General features: G+C 38.2%; 2 protein-coding genes and 1 long non-coding RNA gene across 3 annotated transcripts in view; 1 reads left to right on the top strand and 2 right to left on the bottom strand.

The window, feature by feature from the left end:
* ENOSF1 (enolase superfamily member 1) overlaps positions 1 to 6,329 on the bottom strand; it is a 37,433-nt gene extending 31,104 nt beyond the window's left edge. The window contains exons 1-2 of the mRNA XM_079108351.1: positions 6,179 to 6,329; positions 1,983 to 2,091 (exon numbers count right to left, since the gene is read on the bottom strand). Of these exons, the coding sequence (XP_078964477.1) occupies positions 1,983 to 2,091; positions 6,179 to 6,262 (193 nt within the window). The 5' untranslated portion in view covers positions 6,263 to 6,329. The remainder of the gene's footprint in view (positions 1 to 1,982; positions 2,092 to 6,178) is intronic.
* Positions 6,330 to 9,718: 3,389 nt separating this feature from the next.
* LOC306642549 lies at positions 9,719 to 20,105 on the top strand. The gene is made up of 2 exons (XR_013758592.1): positions 9,719 to 9,808; positions 16,827 to 20,105. It is a non-coding gene; the product is annotated as an uncharacterized lncRNA (long non-coding RNA).
* Positions 19,203 to 22,715, bottom strand: part of YES1 (YES proto-oncogene 1, Src family tyrosine kinase) — a 70,658-nt gene continuing 67,145 nt past the window's right edge. The window contains exon 12 of the mRNA XM_079108347.1: positions 19,203 to 21,757. Coding sequence (XP_078964473.1) covers positions 21,549 to 21,757 — 209 coding nt within the window. The 3' untranslated portion in view covers positions 19,203 to 21,548. The remainder of the gene's footprint in view (positions 21,758 to 22,715) is intronic.

The following is a 22,715-nucleotide window of genomic DNA, read 5'->3' as shown; positions in this document are numbered from 1 at the left end:
GAATTCTTTATTATCTTTGTGCTCCGGGTCCCTCCATTGTGCATCCAAGGTAGCAAAATTCAAAGTCTTGGCTGTTAACAGAGAATGGTTCCAGGGACCTGTCCCTATTTTGTAAACTTAACGTGTGGCTTACGAAACCTTCAGGGGCCATGCTGTGTAGTTTGTAGTATGAAGAGTAGCTTCTTAAAGTGCTCAACATACAGACAGGGACAATTAAAGCTTCAGAGGAGTCAAAATACAGCTCATAAATCTACCCTGGAGCCGGGCATGGTGGCACACACCTGTAATCCTAGTAACTCAGGAGGCTGAGGCAGGAGGATTGTGAGTACAAAGTCAGCCTCAACCACTTAGCGAGGCCCTAAGCAACTTAGTGAGACCCTATCTCAAAATAAAACATAAAAAGGATGTGATTCAGTGGTTAAACACCCCTGGGTTCAATCCCTGGTACCCCAAACAAACAAATCTCAAAAAGCTACCCTGGTCAGTGGTCACCATCTTGTGGAAAACTTAGAGTAAATTGTTAATGGTGTGTGTGTGGAAGCGGGTGGATCTTGCCTGGTCTCTTCATTTTGCCTGGTGAGTTCCTATTTTTTCTCCGAGATGTACCTCAAAGCATCACTGCTCAGAGCCTCCTGGCAGGACAAAGTAACCCCTTCTTTCTGTAACAATTCTCACTCTGCACTATGACCCCTTTTTTTTTTTGGTTGCAGAGGTACTGGGGAATAAAGCCAGGGAACTCTACCACTGAGCTACATTCCCAGCTCTTTTTATTTTGGGACAGGGTCTCACCACGTTGCCCAAGCTGGTCTTGAATTTATGATCCTCTGTCTCAATCTCCTGAGTAGCTGGGATTACAGGCTTGTGCCACTGCCCCCAGCCTGATTTTGTCTGTAGTGTCTGCTTCCCCAATAAATCTGTATGCTCCTTGTAGGTGGGACTCCATCTTCTTTCTGTGTCTCCTCAAAATTACTCTTCCAGTGCCCAGCAGAGTGCTGTACTCTGCATCTGCAGAAGGACTGGCCTGTGAGATGACTGATCTGCATGACTTGCTGGTTGCCTGGGAGGAGCTGGTGCAGCTACTTTGGTGCTATCCACTGAAAGTTCCAGAAAGGTTCCCAAGACTTTTATCCTACAGCTGCCTAGAATGCTGATGTTGCAAATATCCATGATGGAGGTGTCATATTGCCATGAAATTTAGATAATCTGTTTTACCTCTTTTCTTGACATTTACTCTTCACCCTATCATGATTTGGTTTCAGTCCTTAATGATCCACTGAAAATGATCTGGCAAAGGTCACCTTTTTGTACTTCTTGAATTTTATAGCATGCGCATGTATACATACAAAATAGTTGCATTTAAATGTTCTAGAGAGCAACTGCTTTAGGAAATAGCTAAATAGCTCTCTGGGCCTCAGTTTCCTCATCTCCAAAAAAATGAGAGAGTTCAACATCATCACTAAGATCTTGGCCAGCTGAGAAAGGTTACATTATGTTCAATGCCTTCAGTTTAGGAAACTGGACAAGGGGAGAAGAATGACTTACACATGGCTCACAAAGAATTGGCTCCTGAAAGTAACTTGGTTGAAATAGTTTGAGAACTGGGTAGACTCACAGTGCATATCGCAATAAGCCTTGCTGTGTGAGCTGACATCTGCTCCCTCTGTCACCCTTGGTCACTTGCTTAGTTCAGGTCCTCAAAGCTCTACAGAAGCCAAGAGTTAAGAGCTGGTGTATAGTTTTCTGGTAGTTACCATTCACACAGAGAAACAGATCCAGATTCAAGAGTTTTCCCCCAGTCTCCAGATGACTGCAGAGAAGAGGCCAAAGGGTGTCATCTGTTAATTTCTCCCAGCAAAATAAGAAACCATGAAACATTGTTTCTAATCCCTTTGAGAAGTGTAAATGCAGAGAAAAATAGGTCAGAACTGGAATCTAAGTGAAAAATGAAGCATTCTAGAACCTCAAGAGAATCGTCAACTCACCAACTTCAGTGCCTTTTCCCAGAGTGAAGGTAATTCCATATCCCTTGAGTCCATCTCCTGCATCAGTCTCTAGGACAACGTAGGCAGCTGAGTAGTCAGGGTCCGTATGCTGCAGGAAAGGTGTGCCGTACCCAAAAAACACAAATGTAAGAAACCCAAAAATAAACATGAGAATGACACCTAAGAACAGAAAATGCAATAAGGGACATGCCAAGAAGTGATCCGATCTGATGGTAGAGTTGACATACCCCAAGAAAATGCAGGAATTCTGAATGGACCAAAGGAAAGTCCTGAATGATTCACATCAGTTCAACAAGTACAATGTGTATTTTTTTTTCCTTTAGTGCTGGGGATTGAATATAAGTCCTAGAGCATGCTAAAGCATACACTCTACCACTGAGCTACACCTCCAGTCCCAGATGTATGCATTTTTAATGCCAATTTGCAATGGTATAAAAAAATTGGTGTTCAGCTGCACATGGTGGTGCATGCCTGTAATCCCAGTAGCTTGGGAGACTGAGGAAGGAAGATCATAAATTCAAGGACAGCCTCAGCAACTTAGGCTTTGAGCAACTTAAGGAGAACCTGGCTCAAAATTTAAAAAAAAAAAAAAAAGGTAAATAAAGGGCTGAGACATAGCTCAGTGGTTGAGTGCCCCTGAGTTAAATCTCTGGTACAATTAAAAAAAGAAAATGGTTTTCAGCTCAATTTCACATCATTAACATTGTCACTACCATTACTATCATGTGTGGTGCTGGTGATCAAACCCAGGGCCTCACATACGCTAGGAGAGTGCTCTACCACTGAGCAACATCCCGAGCTCTCAACTCAATTTTAAACCCAGGAATTTTCAATCATAGCTCACTGAACAGAGTTATGTTGACAGGTAGCTTAAAATTGAACAAGCCAAGGTTCCAGAAAGCTCTTACATAAAATTGAACTGATCTCCACTGCAATAGTTTCTGGCAGGGCTGATAATACAACAGTGCAAGTTCAGAGACCACTGCGGGGAAAAGAAGTAAAGCTTCGAGACAAATTAATCCATTTTGTTGTTGCTGTTTTCTGTTGTTTTTATTTTTATTTGTTATGGTACTGGGGATTGAACCCAGGGGTAATTTACCTCTGAACTACATACCCAGCCCCCCCCCTTTTTTTTTTGAGACAGAGTCTCACTAAATTGCCAAAGTTGGTCTTGAATTTGCCATCCTTCTGCCTCAGCCTCCCAAGTCACTGGGATTACAGTGGGGTGTCATTATGCCTGGCTAGGGAGGACTCTTAATGGGAGTGTTCAGTGAGATGGGAAAGCCTTGGAGAGGGAAGAAGGGGATCAGTGCAGGAAGAAAAAGCAGTCAGAAAGGCTGAGGCTGGAGCTAGACAGATTCAGAAGGAAGAGGCAGCAGATGGCATGAAATGTAAGAGGATAAAGGACACCGGAAGTAGAAAAAAACTGAAGGCAATTCCAAGAGAAGGAAGGAAACAGAAGTCAATTTCATATTAAGGAGAAAGGAGACATAAAGGTCAAGGCAACAGACACAGACAGTAATTTCAAGCCAGGTGATGAGGGGCATAAACCAAAGGGAGCTAGAAAGGTATTAGGATCAAATTCAGACTCTTCTAAAGTGGAAAGTTCTGTCCATGTGGGATGGAAAAGAGCCACTGGAAAAGGAAAGAATGAAGACGGAAATGCTGGAGGACAAGGAGATATGCAAGAAAGGTTTGAGAATAAATAAGGAAGGAGAATGGATTTGTTTTGGAGCAGGACATGATAAAGAATAAAGGACAAGAGGAGAGGAGCTGGTTTGGAGATAGGTGTGCAGAGACGGGACCAACAGTAGTCTTTTGGTGATGCAGTGGGCAGCATATTCTAACTGCTGAGCGCACAGGACTAGGGACAAAGGGAGCTCAAAGACAAGGAGCAGACAAAAGGAAAAACACTGCAAGGAGCTGGCCAGGGGGCAACTGGAGCTGGGCTGTAAGCTCACAGTTGTGGGGCTCCCTGGGTGCTTGGTGAGTGCAGAGGAGCAAGAAATTAGTAAATACACGCAGCCTGAGTGCTCCATGTTTCTAATGAGGCCAGTAAGAAATGATCAGGAACCTTTGCTTTAACAGATTTTAAGGACAGTTCCAGGGCTTCCTAATAAAAATATCAGACTTCTCATCAGGCAGGTTTGCTCTGCTAAGTGCTGAAAAGTAGCTGAAGTGGTGAGTTCAGCATGGCCAGAGGGCAAGTGAAACAATAACTCTGGAGAACTGCAAAGCAGCACATTCTACTAAACACTTGAGAATCAGCACAGAATGAATACCCTATCTGCGGAGGGATATGGAATTACCTTCACTCTGGGAAAAGGCACTGAAGTTGGTGAGTTGACGATTCCCTTGAGGTTCTAGAATGCTTCATTTTTCACTTATGCATTTATGAAATCGCAATACAGGTATCAGAGAATTTTTCCTCACCCAGAGGTCATACACCACTCAGTCCCAGAAACAAATGCTATTTCTTAAACTCACCTAGAATAAAATAGGTTATCTCAACACTTCACAAATTCAAAGCTAGGTCTAGGTCAGAGTTCTTTCTGCATTCAGTTTCCTTGAATGTACATAGTAATGATAGCCAATTCTTACTGAGGACCTTCTCTGTGTCAGCTCTTTTCAGGCATCTCATTCACAAGCATGAAGGAGATACTACTGTACCCATTTTACAGATGAGAAAGGCAAGGCTTCCACTATGTGGTTTACCTACAGTTATCAAGCCTCAGAGGGGCAAATGCAGCAGCAATTAGATGTTTGTACTTTTACAAATCAGTAAGATTTCAAATATTTATTTGGAGGTCCATAAAGGATCACTGACCGAATTTTTAAAAAGTCATTTATCATAATATCATATGTGAAGGACTTGGAGGAATTTTAAAAAGCAGTAAGAAGTTAATCTCAGAATAAGGGATACTCTTCTGCATTTAATAATATTATTTAGCATGTTTTCGGAAGATCATTTTTATAAAGCATTTCAGGTTCATAAAGAACAGAGAGAAAGTAAAGAATACCAATCTGCCATTTACCCAGCTTGGGAAGTACAACATCACAGTGTGAATAAAGAGTGCCATTTCCCCTTCATCTCTACAAGTAACCATTTTCCTAATTTTGGTTATTTCTCACTTTGGGGCAAGTTTCTATACATTCCCTACTTATAGGGTCAACTTTTTCTACTATGGCCATCTCACCAGAGGAGCAGTGAGGATGGGGGGGGGGGGGGGGGAACGTCCCTGTGAAGACCCTTCTCAGAGGCTGAAGATGTACTCCGTGGTAGAGTGCTTGCCTAGCATGCCATAAGTCCCAGGGATGAATCCCTAAACAAAATCCTGCTCAGAACCTTTATATTTAGGAACACTACTTTAGACAGCTGGGGAGGAGGGAAGGTCCCTCTGACATTCTCATTAAGAGGAAGAAATCCCTCAATATTTTGCCTAACCCCTTCAGTGAAAACTCCTTCCTAAACAAGTTTCTTTTAAAAAAATTTTTTAGAACTTTTTATTTGTATGTGGTGCTGAGAATTGAACCCAGTGCCTCACACGTGCTAGGCAAGCGCTCTACCACTGAGCCACAAACCCAGGCCTCTAGCCAAGTTTCTAAGTACAATAATTTCACGACTGTTCTCTTATGTGACTCGAGTTTTTTCGGTGCTTAGTTTCTCATTCCAACAGTAACCCTCTCGTTTCGTAGACGAACCCAAAAGGCTCAGGGAAGTTCGGTCTTCTCCAAGTGACACAGCAAGCTGTGGCAGGGGCAGGATCACCACTCCAAATTCCCAGCACCAGGCTTCCTGGTCTCTATCACTGCAAACCCCATCAAGTTCTTCGCTGGGAAACTGTCAGCACTGTTTCCTCGGGTTTCCTTGGTGGGGACCCTACAAAACTCTTTTGCACTTGTTGCATAAGAAGCATTCTCCCCTTTTCAGGAAAACGTGAATCGAAAAAGTGAAACCAAGACACTTCAAACGCCGGCAAGTAAAATACAATAAATATGAGAGGAAAACAAAACAGGAGGGTGGAGAGTTTCTGGCTACTCATATTGCTCAGCGATGAGAAAAGCGTCCACCTGCTCTGCGCATCCACTTCCCACTTTACAGAAGCAATTAAAGCCTGCGACTCCGGGGCCTGCGTGTTGGCCCCGCGGTGCCTGGGGCGGTCGGTCACGCTTACCATGGCGTCCGAGCCGTGGCCCCCGAGCGACGTGGGGAAGCGCACGTCCCGGACCCAGAGGTGGCAGATCCTGCCGCGCGCCATGCCGCCGGCTCCGGGGAGCGATCAGCTGCGGTCAGACACAGAGCGCCGCAGAGGGGCGGCGGGGCGGGGCAGCCTCGGGGCAGGGCGGCCGCTGATTGGTCGCCCGTCGGGGGGGGCGCGGCGCGCACGTGGACTTAGCTCCGTCCCCGCGGCAAGTTCCGCTTCCCAGGATTCTCCGGGCCTCAGGAGTTTAAGGTCCATACTGGCCCGCGCTGCCTACGCGAGGGTTCACGCAGGATCTAGACTGCCCCTCGGGGAGAAAGGGGTGTCCGACGGGCAGCCCAGCGCAAACCTGTGGACTGGAAGGGAAGGGACTCGCCTGGAGCGGCGCCCTAGCGGAAGAAACCGGGTCCAACCACAGAGTAGTTACCTGGAAGCAGGGGCGGGCGAGGGGCTCCGCCAAGGCTCCTGGCCTGGAGTCCACTGGTGGACGGCGCACCCCGGGGAGAGCAAGTGGACTAGAAAATTCTAGGTCTCTTCAAATGCCGCCAGCCTGTCTGCCACCTGATAAAGGTGAGCAGGGATTATCTATCCCATAGCTAGTGAAAGAAAAGTGGCTGATATGGGTTGTAAATATATAGTGCGAACTCCAGGGCAACCACTAAAAAAAGTGGAAAAGTATACCTGGTATGTTAAAAGAGAGAATAGTCGTAAAACATCCACAAATGACTGAAAAAGAATGAAAGACTAAAATACGAACAAAGAACAAGGAAACAAATAAACAATAGTAACAAATAGAGTAGATAATCAATACTCACTTTGAATAAAAGTGGTCTAAAAGCATCAATTGAAAGAAATGTCTGAGTTGATCAAAAAAGATTTAACACCGAATTGTCTATAAGAAACTAATTTGTCTATGAAAAGACAAATATAGATTAAAAATAAATGGTCTGTTCCCCCAGTGTTGAAACTTAATTACCTATATGACAGGAGATATGATTAAGGGGTGATTAAATCAGTAGGGCTCTGCCTTCATGAATGGAATTAGTAACCTTATAGAAGGATGGGAGGGGACCACCTTCACCCCTTCTTCCTTGTTGAGAACGCAATGTTTAAGAAGCCATCTTGGAAATATAAACCATGGTCCTCTCCAGATACTAAACTGGCCAGTGCTTTTGTCTTGGACTTCCTAGCTTCCAGAACTATGAGGAAATAAATTTTGTTCCTTGTAAATTATCCAATAAATGATATTTTGTAATAGCAACATGTACAGACTGAGACATGTAGACAAAAATATACAGTAACACTAATCAAAAAAAGCAGATGTGCTATATTAATTTCAGGTGGAGTAGACTTCAAAACAAAGATATCAGGGATAAAGTTTGAGGCCAGCTTCTGCAATTTAGGGAGCCATGTCTCAAAACAATAAAAAGGGCTGGAGATGTAACTCAGTGGTAGAATGGTCCTGGATTTAGTCCTTAGTACCTAAAAAATAAAAAATAAAAAAAAAATAAAAAATAAAAAAAAATGTATAAAAAGAATTATAGACCCCAACCAAGTGGGCTTTATTCCAGGTGTGCAAGGCTAGTTCAACACTGAAAATCAACTAATGTAGTCCATCATATCAACAGGCAAAAGAAGAAAACTCATATGATTATAAATGAATAAACATTTGACAAAATCTAACACCCATTCATAACAAAAACTCAGTGAACTAGGATTAGAGGTGAACTTCCATAACTTGATAAGGAATATCTACAAAAAGCCCTATAGCTAAAATCATATTTAGTGATGAGAAGTTTTACCACTAAGATCAGAAAGGAGCAAGGCAAAAATGTCCCCTCTCACCACTGCTTTCCAGCATGGTACTGGAAGACCTAGTTAATCCAATAAGACACAAAAAGGAAATAGAAGGTATACATATTGGTAAGGAAGAAATAAAACTGTCTTTGTTCACTGATGATATGATCATCTATAGAAAAATTTGAGTGAACAAAAAAAACCACTGGAACAAATAAATGATTATAATGAGTTTGCTTATATAAGGTTCACATATAAAAGTCACTTTCCTATACACTTGTTCCAATGAACAAATGGAATGTGAAATTAAATAGAACACAATTTTCAAATAGCACCTGAAAAAAATGAAATATGGAATATTTTCACTTCCCTTAAAATCCTCTGTATTCTGCCTATTCATCCCTCCCTCTCTGCTAACCCCTGGCAACCACTGATCTTTGCAATGTTATGTCTTTTCCAGGTCATATAGTTGAACATCCAGTACATAGTGTTTTTCAGATTGGCTTCTTTCCCTTAGTTATATACATTTGCATTCACTTTGTATTTGTTCCTGGCTTAATATTTCTCTTCTTTGATTATTTTTGATTTTTTGGTGCTTGGGATTCAACATAGGCCCTTATGAAGGCTAAATGTGCACTCTGCCACTGAGCTATATTCCCAGTCCCTTCATTTTTAGCACTAACTAATAATTCATTATCTGGATGTACCATGGTTTATGCATTCACCTACTGAAGGACATTTTGTTTGCCTCCAAGATTTGGTAATTGTGAATAAAGCTGCTGCTTTAATCTGAACATGTGCCTTCTAAAATTCAGATGTAGAAACTTAATGTGATGACATTTAAGAGGTGGAGTCTTTAAGAGGTGATGAAGGCAATGAGAGCTTCTCTCTCATGAATGAAATTAAGTCTCTTAACAAAGAGTTTTCATGCAACATTTGACCCTTACCTTTCTGCCTTTCACCATGTGGGGTCACAGCCCTCCCCTTCTCTGGAGGATGCAGCAACAAAGCACCATCAAGGAAACATTGAGCAACCCTCATCAGTGCTTTGATCTTGAACTCAGTTTTTAGAAGGTGAAAAAGTAAATTTTTGTGCTTTATAAATTGTCCAGCCTGTGGTATTTTATTATAGCCCCACAAATGGACTAGGACAACTGCTATAAACTTTTATGTATGTGTTTTTATGTGAATATGTGTTCAACTCATTTGGGCTTCTTAATATTTACCAAGAAGCAGGATTTTTAGATGACATGGGAAGAGTAGGTTTCATTTGCAAGAAACCACCAAACTGTCATCCAACTAGATTGTACTATTTTATATTCCCATAAGCAATGAATGAAAGTTCCTGTTGCTTTACATCTTCACCATCATTTGGTTGTATCAGTGTTTTTGGTTTTGGCCATTCTAATAGATGTGTAGTGGTATTTTGTTTTAATTTGTATTTCTCTGATCAGATCTGTGGTGAAGCATGTTTTTCTGTGTTTCCTATCATCTGTATATCTTCTTTAGTGAGATATCTAATAAGGTCTTTGCCCATTTTTTAATGTGATTGGCTTTTTTCTTATTGTTATTTGTATATTTTGAATAACAAGTCTTTTATCAGATACGTCTTTTGCAGAGATTTTCTCCAAATCTATGGCCTGTTTTTTTTTTTTTTTTTTTTGGTTGTGTTTTTGCAGAGCAGAGATTTTACACTTTAATGTCATACATTATTACAATCCACAGAAAGTACAACACTAAAACTGAATCCTAATGTAAATTGTGGAAAATATAAGATGAGGGATGTTTACCAGTTTTTAAAAAGAGGTTAGAAGACTATACTTTCCGGGACTATTTCTATAGTGTGTTACTAGAGAAGTTTCTTTGAAGGAGTAGAGTACTGGAAATGATAAGAAAGAGGTGAAGTGTTCTTTCCTGAGTGTGCTCTTGATGTTGCTTTGCTCCAGCTGCTATTTGCCATTGATGGTCATTGTTCTCCCCGCTTTGGGGAAGTAACAGGAAGAAGATGCCATGTGAGTCACTTCTGTTATGATTTTGGTAGCAAGAAAAAAAATGCGAAAAAGAGGTTAGTAGATTACCCTAATACTAAAACAAAGGCACTGAAAGAAAACTACATACCAATATCCCTCATGACACAAAAGTCCTTTAAAAATTAGCAAATCTTATTCCCGAGGTATATAAAAAGAATGATATACCCTCACCAAATATTTATCCCAGTAGTTCAAGGCTGTAGTTTAACATTTGGAAATCAGTCAATACAATTCTTCCTGCCAGACATTTAAAACAAATTATATGGTAATGTAGGTACAGTTGAAAAAAATTTTTTGACAATATCAAACATTGATTCATGATTTAAAGAAGGATCTTCAACCTAATATTGGGCACATACAAAAATCTTCCAGCCATCAGATGACTTTATGGTGAAGGATTAATGCTTTTCCTCTAAGAACAAGGAGAGGATGTCTTCTTTCACTTCTATTCAAGACTGCACTGCAGGCCTTCCTTAGTGTCTGTCATATGCAAAGGAGGAAATAAAAGACAAACTGAAAAGGAAGATGTAAACCTCTTTGTTCTTGGATGATGTGATTGATGGCCTTTGTAGAAAACTGTCTTTGTGGAAGTTACAAAAAAAGCTACTAGAACTAATATTGAGTTTAACAAGTTCACAGGATAAAGGGTCTATTTATTTAGGGTTAGGGATTGAACATAGGGCTTTTCCAATTTAAAATTAATTACATTTGATACCCTTATTATCATGAATTGGAAATTAAAATTAGAACACAATACATCAAGTCAGGTGTGGTGGGGTGTGTCTGCCATTCCAGCTACTTGAGAGAGGCTGTCCTAGAAGGATCACTTGAGACTGGGAGTTCAAGGCCAGCCTGGGCAACGTACTGAGACCCTGTCTCAAAAATAAACAAAAACCAATACCTCTTACAAGTACATAAAAAGTATGAAATACTTGGGACAAATTTAACAAAAAATATGCAAGATCTGTGTGCTGAAAACTATAAAATATTACTGAGAAAAAAGAAGACCTAAACATACGTGGAGAAATTTCATATTCTTGGATTGGAAGATTCAATATAGATTTGATGTAATATGAGTCCCTGCAGGATTTTTTCTTTCTTTTTCTTTTTTCTTTTCTTTTCTTTTTTTTTTTTTTTTTTTGGTGGTGCTGGGGAATGAACTCTGGGCCTCAGGCATGCTAGGCAGGCACTATACCACTGACTTACATCCCCAGCCCCTACCCAGCAGGATTTTTAAAAAAGAGATTGACATTTAGTTAATTCTAAAATGTATATGGAACAAATGTAGGTGGAAATTTAAATAGCCAATTTTCAAGAAGAACAAAGATGAAGAACTTAAACTATCTGATTTCAAGAACTTCCTATATAGCTGCACTCATCAAGTCAATGTGATATTGGCATAAAGATAGGCATATAGAGTAATGGAATAAAAGAAAGTCCTGAGATAGACCCACACATATGTAGTCAGTTGACTTTTTAAAAAAAACAGGTGCCAAGGAAATTGAGTGGGTAACAAATGATGCTGGAGCCATACATTCACATGAACGAACAACCCTGGGTCTTGTCTTTATATCATATATATAAAAAAAAAAAAGATCTTAAAATGGAATGCGGACCTAAATTTAAGAGTTAAAAAGATAAGACTGTTTGAGAAAACATGAGAAAATCTGTGAATGTGGGTAAGCCACTTTTTTTTTTTTTATTTTTTGGCACTGGAGATTGAACCCAAGGTTCAACCACTGAACTACAGACTCAGCCCTTTTTTGTGTGTTTTATTTAGAGACAGGGTATCACCGAGTTGCTTAGGGCCTTGCCAAGTTGCTGAGTCTGGCTTTGAACTCCCTATCCTCCTGCCTCAACCCCCGAAGCCACTGGAATTGCAGGCATGTGCCATCACAAAGGGTTAAGCCACATTTTCTTACGATCCCAAAAGCATGAATCATAGAAGGAAAAATATGATAAAATCGACTTCATCAAAATTGTTTTCTTGTATAAACGTTAAGGAAAAAACAAGCTGCAGATTGGGATAAAAATATTTGGACAAAACATGAAGTGATGAAGGATTTGTATCCAGAATACTGAAATGACAAGTCACAACAACAACAAAAAAAATGAGCAAAAAGTTTTAAGACACCCCCATCGAAGAATATACATAAATTCAAAATATGCTTAAGACTCTTAATATTATTAGTCATTAGGGAAATGAATCCAAAAACCACAATGACACTACTAACACCCTCCAGAATGGCTACGATCAAAATGGCTGGCAATAGTAGGTTTGGACAAGGAGGGGAAGGATCCGGGGCTCCCATGCAGTGCTAGTGGGAGTACAAAATGGCAGACTTCGGAAAACAGGTTGGCAGCTTCGTAGAAACATAAACTCACTTGCGCCATTCAACTTTGTAATCTTACTCCAAAGTATTCAAGAGAATTTACAGCCCGTATTTATAGTAAAAATTTGTATTTGAATGTCCACAGCAGCTTTATTTATGATAGCCTTAAACTAGAAACAACCTAAACATCTATCAGCTGCCAAATGGACACACCAAACGGTGGTACAACCACAGTAGAGTGTCACTGAGCACACTGATGAACCTCAAAAGTATCATACTAAGTGAAAGACATCAGACACAGTGGCTCCATATTATTCCATTCATATGGAATCCTAGAAATGCAAAGCCATAGTGACAAAGTATTCAGTGGTTGCCAGGGATCAGAAGTGAATGGGAGAGACGCAAAGAGACATGATGGGAATTTTCCAGTATGACAGAAATGTTTTATATCACAATTGTGGTAGTGGTTTTGTGACTGTATTTGTCAACTTATTTAAATGCGCACTTAAGATGTCATTTTTTATTGTACATGAGTTATACAATAAAATTAAAAAATCTTCTCTTGAGGCACCCTCATCCTCTTTGAATTTGCTGATTCTAAGTTTGAACTCTCTGGAACTGCACTTAAAACTACGAAGAATTTCCTCTTGTATTTTCTTCCTTTCCTATTATTTAATTATTTATTTTGGTACTGGGGATTGAACCCAGAGTTGCTTTACCACTGAGGCACATCCCCAGCCCTTTTTATTTATTTTGAGATAGCGTGCCACTAAGTTGCTTAGGGCCTCACTAAGTTGCTGGGGCTAGCCTTGAACTTTTTTTTTATTGTTTGTTTTATTTAATTATACATGACAGCAGAATGCATTTTGATTCATTGTACGCAAATGGAGTACAACTTTTCATTTCTCTGAATGGAGGTGATGTAGAGTCACACCATTCATGTAATCTTACATGTTCGTAGGGTAATGATGTTTGTCACATTGCACCATCTTTCTTTCGCCTTGCCCCCTCCTCTCCCCTCATTTCCCTCTACACAATCCAACATTCCGCCATTCTTCACTTACCCCCCCCCCCCGCCACCCCCATTAGGTATCAGCATCCACCTATCAGAGAAAACATTTGGCCTTTGGTGTTTTGAGATTGGCTTATTTTACTTAGTATGATATTCTCCAGCTCTATCCATTTCCTGCAAATGCCATAATTTTATTCTTCTTTATGACTGAGTAATATTCCATTGTGTACATATACCAGTTTATCCATTCATCCACTGAAGGGCATCTAGGTTGGTTCCACAATCTAGCTATTGTGAATTGAGCTGCTGTAAACATTGATGTGGCTGCATCACTGTAGTATGCTATTTTAAGTCCTTTGGGTATAGAAGTGGGATAGCTGGGTCAAATGGTGGTTCCATTCCAAGTTTTCTAAGGAATCTCCTATACTGCTTTCCAGAGTGGCTGCACTAATTTGCAGTCCCACCAGCAATGTATGAGTGTACCTTTTTCCCCACATCCTCGCCAACACCTATTGTTGCTTGTATTCTTGATAATAGCCATTCTAATTGGAGTGAGATGAAATTTAGGGTAGTTTTGATTTGCATTTCTCTAATTACTAGAGATGTTGAACACTTTTTCATATTTCTGTTGATCTTTTATATATCTTCCTTTGTGAAGTGTCTGCTCAGTTCCTAACCCATTTATTGATTGGGTTCTATGTATTTTTGGTGTAAAGTTTTTTGAGTTCTTTATAAATTCTGGAGATTAGTGCTCTGACGTGCATGTGGTCAAGATTTTCTCCCACTCTGTAGGCTCTCTCTTTACATTATTGTTTCCTTTGCTGAGAAGCAGCTTTTTAGTTTGAATCTTTTCCATTTATGGATTCTTGATTTTATTTCTTGTGCCTTGGGTGTCTTGTTAAGGAAGTCTGGTCCTAAGCCAACATGATGAAGATTTGGGCCTACTTTTTCTTCTATTTGGTGCAGGGTCTCTGGTCTATGGCCTTGAACTTCTGATCCTTCTGCCTCAGCCTCCTGAGTTGCTGGGATTCCAGGCAAGGGCCACTGTGCCTGGCTTGTATTTCATCTGGTTTAGGTTTCTTTAGGCTCTAAGAGTTTCTCAAAATTTTTACCAGACTGATTCCACCCTCTCTAATTTTCTAGCAAGGTTAAGGACTATAGAAATAACCAATTATTATAGTTTAGATGTGAAATGCCCCCAAAGGCTTGTGTTGAAGGCGTGGTTCCCACTCTAGTAATATTCAGAGGTGGGACTTTTCAGAAGTGATTGGATCATTAGAACTCTAACCTCAACAATAGATTAATCCATTGATGAATCCATAGCTGAATGGATTAGTGGGAGGCGGTGGAACCTGTAGGTGTGGGATCTACAGGTTCCTTGGGGGTGTGCCTTTGGTTTCTACATTTTGGCCCCAGTCCCTTCCTCCCTCTGCTTCCTGGCTGTCATTGAGGTGAGCAACTTTGTTCCTGCACACCCTCTCTGCCATGATGTTCTGCCTCACCACAAGCCCAAAGATGGGGCCAAGCAACTGTGGACTGAAATCTCTGAAACCATGAGCCAAAATCTTTCCTCAAAATTGTCTTTCTCAGGTGTTTTGTCACAGTAATGGAAAGCTGATTAATATAGTAACCAAACCTACAAACTAGAACTTTGGTCACTTCCAGGGATTTAGGAGACAAAAAGGCATATATTCACTTTGCCATCTAGTTGCACAGTATATTCCCTAGTTTTAGGAGACCAAAGCTTCCTTGAAAATAGTGCAATTATTAGTAAAATGAATTTGATGATCTTTAAGGAACACATCACTTCAAAGAATTTGTTTTTATTAGGATCACTGTCGATCATTTTAGCTAACTGCTAACTTTTGTCTTTTATTTCTCTTGTCCATATGTGATGGTTTGACATATTTGACTCCATGGAAATGTTATAGGCCAGGCTATCTGGGCAATGACTAAACAGACTCCATTTTACCTTGAGACTCCATGTTATGTGGGAAATGCTTCTCCCATGGGAAAACCCCACCTCGGTACTCATCATCAGTTGCTTAGCATGACATGTTTGGCAACACAAAATGGCAATTCTTGTATAATGAAAAATTGTTCTCTTTTTGATTCCTATTTTCCTAAACAATGTACCATGTCAACAGTGATGTCAACAGTGATTGTCTAGATGTAACCATTCTTTAGTTTATACCTAAGGAAGGTCATTTTGACCCACTTTCCCCTCTGCTAATGATTTTGAGATCTCATGATGTTAGTTTGTAATTTTGAGTCATAGCAACAGACACTTATGATTGATATATGGTATATATATTGATTTATGGTATAAAAACCCCTGCAACCCTATGGTCGGGGCTGTTCTCCCAATAGCCATTTTTAGGGCATTATGTGAGACAGTCAGCTGGCCGGCTTAATAAGGACTCAAATTTGGACTTCTCAGTGGTGATGGATCTGTTCTCAAGTTGTGTCCCATAACACCTATTATCAGTCGAGGCATTTTTCCCTTTTTATTTCCAAAGTCCTCCAGCTTCCTCAAATTAACTGACCTTTAAGGTCTAAGTGAAGCTGGATTGAACCCTCTCCCATGTATGTGGATTATCCATTGTCCCATCAAAGATCTCTGGAAAGCACTTAGTGAACTTTTGTTCCCTCATACTCAGTCAGCTTCTCTTTGCTGAACTGTTTATTTCTTCACTGCTTTTAAAGCAGGGCATGAAATCCACCCTGAGTCTTTTTTGTATTCGGTCATTCATTATTCTTTATAGTCATTACTCCAACTCCCTTACTTCCCTAAATGTTCCTGACCCATAGCTTGCATAGGCAATTTGAAGGATGGTTTGGGGTGAGTGAGGAAGATCCAGCATGTACCTTAAAATCGAATATTAGGCATCTGTTTCTTAGAGATCTGGGGCTCTTATTTTTTTTTTTTTTGCCAATTTTTTAAAAAAACGTATTTCTATTGTAAACAAATGGGATACATGTTGTTTCTGTTTATACATGGGGAACGTTTTTTGCCGATTTTAAGGGGTCCATTCTTGCAACTAATTTTTACACACTATTTAACATAGCTTCCATCATTTTACTGTTTCTGGATACACACACACACTATTTCCTTTTCTCAGCACCTCTACCTCCTATTCAGTTTTTATCCATGAATTGAATCATTCATTCTTTAATTGGGGTGGTACAGCTAATCAAAATACTCTAATGGAATTTCATGATATATGGCTTACCAGTTTTAAAAATACATAAACTTAATTGAAAATACTTTAAATATTTCAGGTCGAGTTTTTAATAGTCTCAAGATCTGTAATGTTGCCCCCACAATTTAAAAGTCTTATGATCAGTTTACACTTAATATTGTATATGTTCCTATTGTACTGAAAAATTTGTGACTTGTTTAAATTGCCACTTTTATAAAATGAGTTTTCTATTTTCTATTGATATAGCTGTGACAAATACCAGTCAGGGTTCAACTGGAAACAGATGGCACACTCAAATTAAGGTAAATCAAGGATATTTACAAAGAGGTGGGAAGAATAGGGGGACAAGGACTAATGCAGTAAATAGAGTTAGTAGCAAAAACTGTCATCATTTCTAAGGCAGAAAAGATACAGAACTGCAGCTACCAGTCTCCAGAAGGGGGAGGATGTATTGAGAAGAATCTTCCCACGTTAGACCAAATTTACAGGAAGGAAGGGAGCCAGAGGAATAAATACTTGGACCTTTCTTTCTGACTTCCTCTTACCTTCTGCTAGAACTCCTTGTTGACCTGACACGACAGGAAACCAGAGAGCAAGGGAATAGCCTAGTAAGTACTGGTCAGCCTCCAAGGACTAGGGCAGTCCATATGGGGAGGGAAAAATGAATGGATTTGGCACATGTTGCTTTTGTTTTTTTCCTTGCTTTTGGTACAGGGTATTGAACCCTAGGGCACTTTTTGCCACTGAGCTACATCCTAAGTTTTGTTTTTAGTTTTTTAATTTTCAGATAAAGTTGATGAAGTTCTCACTAAATTGTTGGGGCTGGCTTTGAACTGTCATCCTCCTACCTCAGCCTCTGGAGTCACTAGTTGCTTATTTTAATCATGAACGTACCTTTCTCTATGAACAATTTGAATCAGGACTCTGGTTGCCAGTGACAAAAACTCAACTTGATGTAGCTTAAATAAAACAGAGAGGAGACACTCTGGAGGAAGGACAGAGGAACTGATTTTAAGGAAATAAATACTTTTGGGTCTCACACAGTTTCTGCATTTTGGTTTCTTTTGTAACAAGATGGGGATCTGGCCTCCAGGAACACTGAAATGGTATCCCTAGAGCCCTGTGGTCAGACGCTTGATGAGCTTCTTCTTCTAATTCCTTAAAGAAAACCTGGAGGACTTAACTATGAGTGTAAGTGAATATTCACATAAATGGGATGGGGAAGACTGATTCGGAAGAGGCCAATTCTTACCAGATTAGTTTATAAGCATAATGCCATCCCAACCAATATCTCACCTGAATTTTTTTGGAACGTGAAAAAATGAAGTCTACACTTTGTCAAGAATTTATCAGGATACCAAGATCAGAAAAAAAAAAAAAAAAAAAAAGAGGAATACAAAAGGGAAGCTGCCTTATTGATTATTCAATGCACAAAGTAATTAGAGGTTATGTTAATGGCAGAAATGTTAATTCAACAAAACAGATGTGTGTAAATATGTAAATAATCAAGGAAGGAACTCAAACCAATGAGGTGTGATAACCAACAGACTGGTGCTAGAAAAATTAACTATACAGGAAAAAAAATGTTGTTAGGCCCTAAAGTCACATTTTATACTTAAATGACTTCCAAATGAATGAAACGTTAAAAAACAAAATCATAAATTATAATATAGATGACATGAACATTTAATTTGGAGGTGGATTAAGTACTTTCTAAGCATTATAAATAGATCTGACAACATACAAATGTACAACTTAAGTGTCAAAAAGTACATGTAAAATTTAAAGGCAAACAGAAAACTAGAAAAACATCCTTAGGCTGAGGAATTATTACATATTACAAAAATAATAAATGTTTATTGAAGGAAGCGTGTGTGCTGATTAAATGTTATTTTTTGAAAATCAGGAAAAAATCCAATAAAAATCTTAGAAGACATGATAGTAAAGGTTAATTAACACAATTACAATATTGAAAATCACAAGTGCATTCAATTGGCCATTTACAATTATATAAATTTTATTTTTGTTAAACCTGTAATAAAAGAATTATAAAACACACATGAAGATACAGATTTTACAGTTTTAGAAAATTAAGTCCTTTGTGGTCAAAAGTGGTCATTCTATATCCTTCACATAGATTGTGAATAATTTCACTCAAATTACTTACATTTCTCTATGTAATACACTGACTGTATTTGCTGGTCTATTTTTTTTTTTTTTTTTTTGGTACTGGGAATTGAAGCCAGGGTTGCCTTGCCACTGAGCTACATTCTCCAGACCTTTTTATTTTTTATTTTGAGAAGGGATCTGCTCTAAGTTGCTGAGGCTGGCCTTGAACGTGCAATCCTCCTGCCTCAGTCCCCAATGGTCGCTGGGATTACAGGTGTGCACCATGCTTTAAACAAGAAAATACTTGTAAAAATAAGGTCATTCACCTGACATGGAAAACTAATCACATAAAATAAGTTCAGTAGTGTTCTAAATCTAACAAAGAACTGATTTAACTCTGTTTAGGAGTTACAAGTAATTGAACATTTTTTCCAAAGGAAGAATAAATTCAGAATATATCAATTTTTTAAAAACTAATGAGAAATATGAACAGCAACTGAAAAGACAGGTAGGTGCATTCAACAAGAATTTTTATTTCATTTATCCACAAAACAATATTACAATACTTTATAAAAATATTAAGTTTTAGGCTACTATTCATTAAAAAAATGTTTGTGCTAGAAGGCTGTTTTTGCCAACTCCTTTTTTGGTAAGGGTTATATTAAGACATTAAAGATGAAAGCTGTTGGAAAAAAATCTTCAAATATACAAAATGTTTTTCTTGGCAATTTAAAAATACATAACAATTTAAACTGAATACACATTAAGTTAGAGTTTTATCCTTACTATATAATTGTTATTATCAGGAACTGTTCCTTTTAGTTAAAATCTAATCAACACCTCAACTTCCTGGCTTAATTTTCTGATCAGAATCAGTACATAATTTTGTTACCCTTTTTAAAATGCTTAGAAAAATTACATCACGGTTCACATAAAGCCCTTTAAAAAACTAGTCACAGGTTGTAGGTGTTAAGGGCAATAATGAGGGCTCTCTTCATAGGAATACCCTTTAGACACAGGGATTCAATACTGAACAGGTTATGTAAACAGAAGACACAACCATAATTTTTAGTACCAGAACTATTGTCAACTTGCATGAAGTTCATTTGTCACATTTTAAAATGGTTTGAATTTGAACATATAAACCATGGCACAGAATTTTAAATTCAATGATTAATCACATTAAGTGATGTTAAAAATTATATGCTGAAAATATGGGAACCTGATACAATGTTTTAAAGTATAACTATATTACAGTATTTCAAAATATAAATACTAGACTTCTACTTATCAGATTCAGTTTTTCCTTTGTTAGACTCTTAAGCCAGTAATGCTATTGAAATTCATTTCTTGGGAATTTCTTTCCAAGTTAAATTATCAGCCTTATTTTTGTATGTTTCACTTCTGCACTTTAAATGGGCAAAAACTGTCCCCCTTCAATGACTGTTATTATGAAGAATTAATTTTCCTCCTCAAATCAACTATATTCTAAAAGGAAAAATTGATAATCATTAAGTGTATTTAAAAAGTGGAGATTTAAATATGGATTTGAAAACTAAAATTGTTCTGAATAAAAGCTATGTCACTAGAATTAGTGTGAAGCCTTAACTTCACTATTTTGAGGATGTAACTAACACTTGTTTAGTGTGTATGTTAAGAAAATTAGTTTTACAGTCATACCTTATAACTCTTAAAGTCTCAGAAACAGCTAAGTGAAGAGCTTTGAGTGCCAGCAAAGCCATTGTGTCACTCCATGACATCAACATTAAAACATTACATTCCACCTCTCTACCTGTAAAACTTTCACATTTTCTTTTCTCATATTTCTTTTAAATACATTTTTCTCTCTCTTAGTCTATATTCAGTACAAGCAAAAGTGCGTTCAAGTCCCTGATCTAGTGATATTTTTCTATTTGTGGCACCCATTACCATAAGAACATATTAGCAACATCTTACAGTACCAAATCTATTTTTAAAAATGGACTGCTTAAATTCTGGGTCTCACTTTTCATGCTAAAGATTGGAAGATTTTCCCTTGGACTGGATGATAAAATTTCAATTATATATTCTCTTTGAAAAAAAAAATCAATGTAACCTTACAAAAGATGAGTTTACTTTACAGTTACTTTCATTATTCTAAATGTGAATTATTTCAAAAATGAAGTGAAAAACTTCTTTTTCTATCTTCCAGTTCCATGAATATGAGTATGAACATAGTGCATTATACTTACAAATTCCACTGCTGAGGTCTAACAGTTAATCAAGTTTCAGATGTTATCCTTTTTGCATTTGAAAATTATGGTGTATTTTCAAGCAAAAGGAGGCATATGTTAAGACTGCATATCAACTGTTTAACATAGAAAAAAACCCCTTTGAGAATAATAAACACAAGAAAGCCTTAAAAACTGGAATGGAATTAATTTGGTCCCATGAAATTCCTTAATTTTAGATTTTACTATGGTATAAGTTTTTACCTCTCAAATTTTGTCTATAACAATAAATAATTTTTTCTTAACAATTGAAGTTCGGGGAAGAAAGAAAATGATTTATAAAGAGTAGCCTTGTTGTGCTTCCTTACCATGCAGATCAATATCTTAGCTCCACTTTTTTTGGACCCTGAAATAAGTTGGAAAATTCATCATTGGTACTTTAGAGTTTAACACTTAGGGAAAAAAAAAGTGGTTTTGTGCAACCATATCTGGAATTCCAGTTTACCAATAAAACATGCAGAGTGAAGAATATTTTCTTCTTTTGATTCCTGTACATAAGTGAGGAACTCTACACAAGTTCTTTACATTTTGGCAGACTTATGCATATAAAATAGGCTACTTGGATTATAAATTCAGGTTATAATCCAGATTATAAATTTTCTCCTGGCTGGTACTGTGGCTCTGTAGCAGTGAAGTAGTCTTCCAAGAAGGACTGGATATATTCAAATGTTGGTCTCTCATCAGGGTCTTTCTTCCAACAAAGATTCATCAATTCATGGAGAGATTCTGGACAGCCCTGAGGGCAGGGCATCCTGTATCCACGTTCTACCTGTTCCAGCACTTCACGGTTTACCATACCTAACACACAAGATTCAAACATTAAAACAAAACAAAACAAAACAAAAACCTAAAAACATGATCCTATTACTAGCAGAACAGAACAAATCCCCTAACCACAAGCTATTTATCAAGGTATGTTACGTTTATTCAATAAAAGATTCTTTCAGTGAAGAAATACAACTTAGACATCAGAGTATATCAAGAGAAACTTAGGAAAGGTAATCTATATTTCAACATGTCCCAATTTTAATTCTGCATGAAATTTTATTTTAACACTAATTTCTTCAAAAGTTAATTCCATTTGGTTAATGAGAATTTAGGGTACCATTTTGAGGTATGGATAATTTCTGACATAATATTTAATAATGATCCTACCTTTGGCACACTTTGAAGAATAGAGGCAAGATGATGTTGGACGAACATTCAAGTAGGAATTCAAAGAATTCCAGTCCTGGTTCTGCTAAACATACTGACTACATAACTATACTGAGACACTTCCCTGAAAAAGTTCTCCTTATCTCATAAAACTGTTTGACTTTCTGCATGTTACTACACACAGTTCCTTTCTTTCACTCTTTTGTAAACTTCCCTCTTCCACCACTGGCAGCGCACCCTGCACTGTCACAGGCCAGTTGTCTCACCAAGTCAGCAAACCCATCATTCCTCCTATCTCCCTTATCACCTTTCCTTTCCTGCCTGTCTACAAGGCAGGCTGTCCCTCATACCTTCTGCAATCTTAAACTGACCATCAGTAAAGAGATTTTTCATAGACTATGATTCCCTTAGAACAATGTCATGAGATTAAATCATTTCTATTTTTTGTTATATTTCTAAGGAACAAGTGATTCTTCAAAAAACTTTTTAAAAAAATATTAAAAGATACTGCATAACTATTATTCTGGAGCCTGACATTGAAGTTTTTGGTGCTTTTATCTAAGTAAGCAGTATTATATCTCAATAACTGAAATCCACTATA

This window comes from Sciurus vulgaris (assembly GCF_902686455.1).
Source record: "Sciurus vulgaris genome assembly, chromosome: 13".
NCBI classification, from domain to species: Eukaryota; Metazoa; Chordata; class Mammalia; order Rodentia; family Sciuridae; genus Sciurus; species Sciurus vulgaris.
The sequence above is the reverse complement of the archived record's forward strand: the minus strand, read 5'-3'. Positions and strand labels throughout refer to the sequence as shown.